General features: G+C 50.0%; 1 protein-coding gene and 1 long non-coding RNA gene across 11 annotated transcripts in view; both read left to right on the top strand.

The window, feature by feature from the left end:
• dtnba (dystrobrevin, beta a) overlaps window positions 1-5,000 on the top strand; it is a 22,979-nt gene that overhangs the window by 4,950 nt on the left and 13,029 nt on the right. For 8 of the 10 annotated variants that reach the window (XM_035528808.1, XM_035528809.1, XM_035528811.1 and 5 more), the window contains 3 exons: window positions 1,043-1,090; window positions 3,307-3,374; window positions 3,463-3,543. In XM_035528808.1, the coding sequence (XP_035384701.1) occupies window positions 1,043-1,090; window positions 3,307-3,374; window positions 3,463-3,543 (197 nt within the window). Of the gene's footprint in view, window positions 1-1,042; window positions 1,091-3,284; window positions 3,375-3,462; window positions 3,544-5,000 lie in introns of those variants that run through there. The other 2 variants (XM_035528812.1, XM_035528813.1) reach the window with 1 other exon arrangement.
• Window positions 3,550-4,788, top strand: LOC113591045. The gene is made up of 2 exons (XR_003412160.2): window positions 3,550-4,616; window positions 4,743-4,788. It is a non-coding gene; the product is annotated as an uncharacterized LOC113591045 (long non-coding RNA).

Genomic DNA, 5,000 nt, shown 5'->3' on the forward strand with positions numbered 1-5,000 from the left:
AGAGGGGTCACCTGACAAGGGCGATATTAATAATCGGGTGATCTGGAACGAAGGAGGGGCTCGTGGGTAGTGTAGTGCTCCTTGCGTGGAGGGGCCGGAAGGCGTTAGAGTGTGTTTACACAGAGGCGTGTGTTGTCTGGATGCTTGCTGTGTGTGTGTGTGTGTGTGTGTGTGTGTGTGTGTGTGTACTGAACCACTGCAGTGGTTCACCAACTCTGGCATATTTCGCGCTGTACTGTAATAATAGTTGTGTAAACTGTAAGCCGTGACGTGACCTTTGTACGCTGTACGAGTCTCTGTCTGTGTGTTTTGTGTGCTTGTTTGTATATTTGGTGGGGGCGTGCGCGCGTGTGTGTGTGATGGATTTATTGATGTCTTGTGTTCTCTGCATAGATCATGGCTGGTGTGTTCCCAGGCCGTAAGATTAACTCTCTTTTCCCTTGGGCGGGGCTACCACGATCGGCCAATGGCCTGTTCGATAGAGAGTGGGGCTAGATGCCACCTTATCAAAAGACACACGATGTGGGCGAAGTAGCGGCAGTCGCGCATATTTTAACAAAAAATAGCAGTAAATTAAAATTAACATGCTTAATAAATTAAAATATGCATAATTTAAAATGAATATGCATAATATAACCAGTCGTCAGTCATTATAGGACCTGAATAGCAGCAGATTACGTAAAAATAAGTTGTCCTGTAGTCACACAGGTGTCAAGTGCCATGAGCGCAGTCACGTTCTCGTACCAGCGAAATATGCTGGCAGCACTTGCTGGTCGTCGTTTAAGATCAGATCAGATCAGATAACCCAGCACCTTGTTCAGCGATCACCCATAGCGTCACCGTTTGGTCGTTCGGTTGGTGGGAGGAATGTCTGCTGGTGTTGATGGGAAGTGCCTACAGCCAGATTCTGCATGTTTTAAAATCTTTTTACCGATGATGTCGCCATCGGGCGCTGTGTGTGATGCTCTCTCTCTCTCTCTCTCTCTCTCTCTCTCTCTCTCTCTCTCTCTCTCTCTCTCTGTCTCTCTCTCCTCCTTTTCAGACTCCACTCTGGCCCCTTGACGCTTGTTCAGCTGCAGTCACTGAATAGGTAAGAAATAAGCGTGTCTAGAGTGTGTCGGCAGTGTGTGTGCACAGGCACCAGAACTCTGCTCGTGTTAGCATGAGTCCGTGCGTGTTTGTGTGTGCGTGTTTGTTTGTTACACCAGAACATTTAACGTTCTTTCCTCCTGTGTTGAGGTTTGAATCCTTTTAAAGGAAAATAATTTATATCCTCCAAGAACGTCTCTCTTCTGTGTGTTAGCCACGCGTCTCTCTGCTGTGTGTTAGCACGACTCTGTGTTAGCACGACTCTGTGTTAGCCACGCGTCTCTTTGCTGTGTGTTAGCACGACTCTGTGTTAGCCACGCGTCTCTCTGCTCTGTGTTAGCACGACTCTGTGTTAGCCACGCGTCTCTCTGCTGTGTGTTAGCACGACTCTGTGTTAGCCACGCGTCTCTCTGCTGTGTGTTAGCACGACTCTGTGTTAGCCACGCGTCTCTCTGCTGTGTGTTAGCACGACTCTGTGTTAGCCACGCGTCTCTCTGCTGTGTGTTAGCACGACTCTGTGTTAGCCACGCGTCTCTCTGCTGTGTGTTAGCACGACTCTGTGTTAGCCACGCGTCTCTCTGCTCTGTGTTAGCACGACTCTGTGTTAGCCACGCGTCTCCCTGCTCTGTGTTAGCACGACTCTGTGTTAGCCACGCGTCTCTCTGCTGTGTGTTAGCACGACTCTGTGTTAGCCACGCGTCTCTCTGCTGTGTGTTAGCACGACTCTGTGTTAGCCACGCGTCTCTCTGCTGTGTGTTAGCACGACTCTGTGTTAGCCACGCGTCTCTCTGCTGTGTGTTAGCACGACTCTGTGTTAGCCACGCGTCTCTCTGCTGTGTGTTAGCACGACTGTGTTAGCCACGCGTCTCTCTGCTGTGTGTTAGCACGACTCTGTGTTAGCCACGCGTCTCTCTGCTCTGTGTTAGCACGACTCTGTGTTAGCCACACGTCTCTCTGCTGTGTGTTAGCACGACTCTGTGTTAGCCACGCGTCTCTCTACTGTGTGTTAGCACGACTCTGTGTTAGCCACGCGTCTCTCTGCTGTGTGTTAGCACGACTCTGTGTTAGCCACGCGTCTCTCTGCTCTGTGTTAGCACGACTCTGTGTTAGCCACGCGTCTCTCTGCTGTGTGTTAGCACGACTCTGTGTTAGCCACGCGTCTCTCTGCTGTGTGTTAGCACGACTCTGTGTTAGCCACGCGTCTCTCTGCTGTGTGTTAGCACGACTGTGTTAGCCACGCGTCTCTCTGCTGTGTGTTAGCACGACTCTGTGTTAGCCACGCGTCTCTCTGCTGTGTGTTAGCACGACTCTGTGTTAGCCACGCGTCTCTCTGCTGTGTGTTAGCACGACTCTGTGTTAGCCACGCGTCTCTCTGCTGTGTGTTAGCACGACTCTGTGTTAGCCACGCGTCTCTCTGCTGTGTGTTAGCACGACTCTGTGTTAGCCACGCGTCTCTCGTCCTCTCCACCTTTCCGGTCAGTGTGTTGTGTCCTACACACAAACGGTTGTTTATTGTAGCAACATTGTAGCATTACATGTGACATTACGCGTGCGTGTCGGCTGGGTGTGCGTTACCATGACAGCGTAGTGTTTACCCTGCACTTAGCAGGGCACAGCTAATCAGTGCTAATAGCAGGGAAGAGGGGATCACTAGGCCTTTGGTTGCTACAGGTTACTCGCTGCTGGAATGTTTTAGCAGTGTGGCGCTAGCCAAAAGTTCTGTCTGTGTGTGTGTTTTGACAGCGTTGGCTTTTTGAGTCACTCGTGTCTGTGTGTGTGTGTGTGTGTAACGTGATCGGAAAAGTGGATTAAAGGAAAGCAAAAACAACGTCACAAACAAGACGTATAAAGTGTATGGACGTGTGTGTGTGTGTGTGTGTGAGATTGAAAGAGAGAGAGAAACTGAGATGGGGTGGATATTGTACTGATACTGTGGTTGTGTGTGTGTGTGTGTGTGTGTGTGTGTGTGTGTGTATATGTATGTGTGTGTGTGTGCGTATTTGCATGTGTGCTGTGAGAACTATTTAATCCTCAAGAAAGTACATTTGAAATCCCACTAAGGACAAATATAGTCTGGAAATGTGATTATTATTTTTGTCCTTCTAATGATCTGGTTTGCTTTTTTACTGCGGAGTCTCCGGATTTGATCCAGATCGGCCTCGGGTTGCTTTTTCTGTGTGTTTATATGTTTACAGTCTCTCACCGCCTCTTTCTCAGGATGATCGAAGACGGGGACAGGAAGGGACGGACCATGGCTGAGAGGAGACAGATCTTCGTGGACCTGCGTGAGTGCATTGCATGCTGGGTATTTAAGTTTTTAACCGCCTGTGCAAGAGCTGGGCGCCAACCGTATTTGGCTGTGATTCGTTCCAGGGACCGAAAATTTCGACGCGATCCGGCTCTCTGCGTACCGCACGGCGTGCAAGCTCCGTTTCGTGCAGAAGAGATGTAACGGTGAGTACCACCGAAACGCTGTACCACAGCAAAACGTCAGGGGAAACACAGACCCGTAAACGCAGCCAAAACCGCTGAAAATACTGCGGCATTGGGCTGGCCGTCAATACTACAGCATTAGAAAAATACTACTGTACGATACTATACGGCAAAGCACTGCAGCTATTGCTAAATTAGTTCGTGTGTTTTGTGGGCGGGGCTTAACTGGTGGCAGAAAGTGACAGGCTATAGTGGTGTCGGGTGAAGGAATATGGATTATACGGGAACGTGGACTATCCAGACGCCTTCTCTCGTTACTTTAATGGTCTGCCAGCAGAAGACTCGCGAGCGCTCATAAACCCACCACGAAGTTGGTAACCCTCAGCGTTGGGCTGAGAGATCGTGACCCGTAGGCTGCGCATCGTCGGGCCATGTGTGTCAAACCGCGTGGCCAAAGTTAGAGGCGCCGTGGAAAAACCCCAGGCGTGCTTCTCCACGCCTAAGGGTTCACACTCTGCGGTCACGTCCAGGACCACGGGTACTGAGGATTGTGAGATGTTTTGGTTTTTTTGCGTATTATGGACTGTAGCCCTGCCTAGACAACGAAAAGGACATAAAACGCAGCTATACAAGGGCCGTTAGAAACAAATCACTATATACTCACGGTGAACTGCACTTATTTGGCTGGGTTGGTGTTAATTCAGTGTTATTGTACGCTAGAACAATGCGAACCTTGCGTCTAGCACCACGGCTGCCGCTGTCAAGCTATGCGTAAAATGTTATTTCTAGTTCTAGTTTCATAGTTTGCCCCCATAAATGCTTTGCCTGCAAAGTCATCTTCCGTGACCGTATTCTATAAAAAAAACTTGTTTGTTTTTCTGTTTCTGTTCTGGCATCCAACATTGCAACGGAGCATTTTTGTCATTGTTCGTGCTGTGACGTAACCGTGATGTCCGCTCCAGGTTGGCCTGTGAGTTTAGTCGGAAACTTAGGTCGATTCGAGATCGGGTCTGATTCGAGAGCAGGTCTGAAGTGCCATCCCGGTGCTGGAAACGCCAGTCAGATCAAGAAACGGCACGCGTGACGATCGTAAGGTGTGTGCGGTATGTAAATGGTCCTCAGACACCGAGAAGCTAACGTGAGAACGGTCAGTTCAGGACAAGGTGTGTGTGTGTGTGTGTGTTGGGGGGGGCATCTGTGGCTTTTTGTTCCTCTACCAGGAACCAAACAAGAAACGAGTCTGGACAAGATTTCATTGGCTTATCGTGAAAACATCTGCAGGCCGCGTGCATTCATAGCCACCGGCGCGGAACGCGGCACCCGGATGAACGGCAGTCGCGCTCAAAGCAAAGACGGACGGCTGCGCCAATCTCGCTCGGACGCAAATCCCGTCCCAGCGTCCGCAGACGGCCCGCAGAGCGAGAGAGGAGAGGCACGTGTGGGTCATAAGGTCAAATTCCTCCCCAGTGTCCTAGAGG

This window comes from Electrophorus electricus, chromosome 8 (assembly GCF_013358815.1).
Source record: "Electrophorus electricus isolate fEleEle1 chromosome 8, fEleEle1.pri, whole genome shotgun sequence".
In the NCBI taxonomy this organism is placed as follows: domain Eukaryota; kingdom Metazoa; phylum Chordata; class Actinopteri; order Gymnotiformes; family Gymnotidae; genus Electrophorus; species Electrophorus electricus.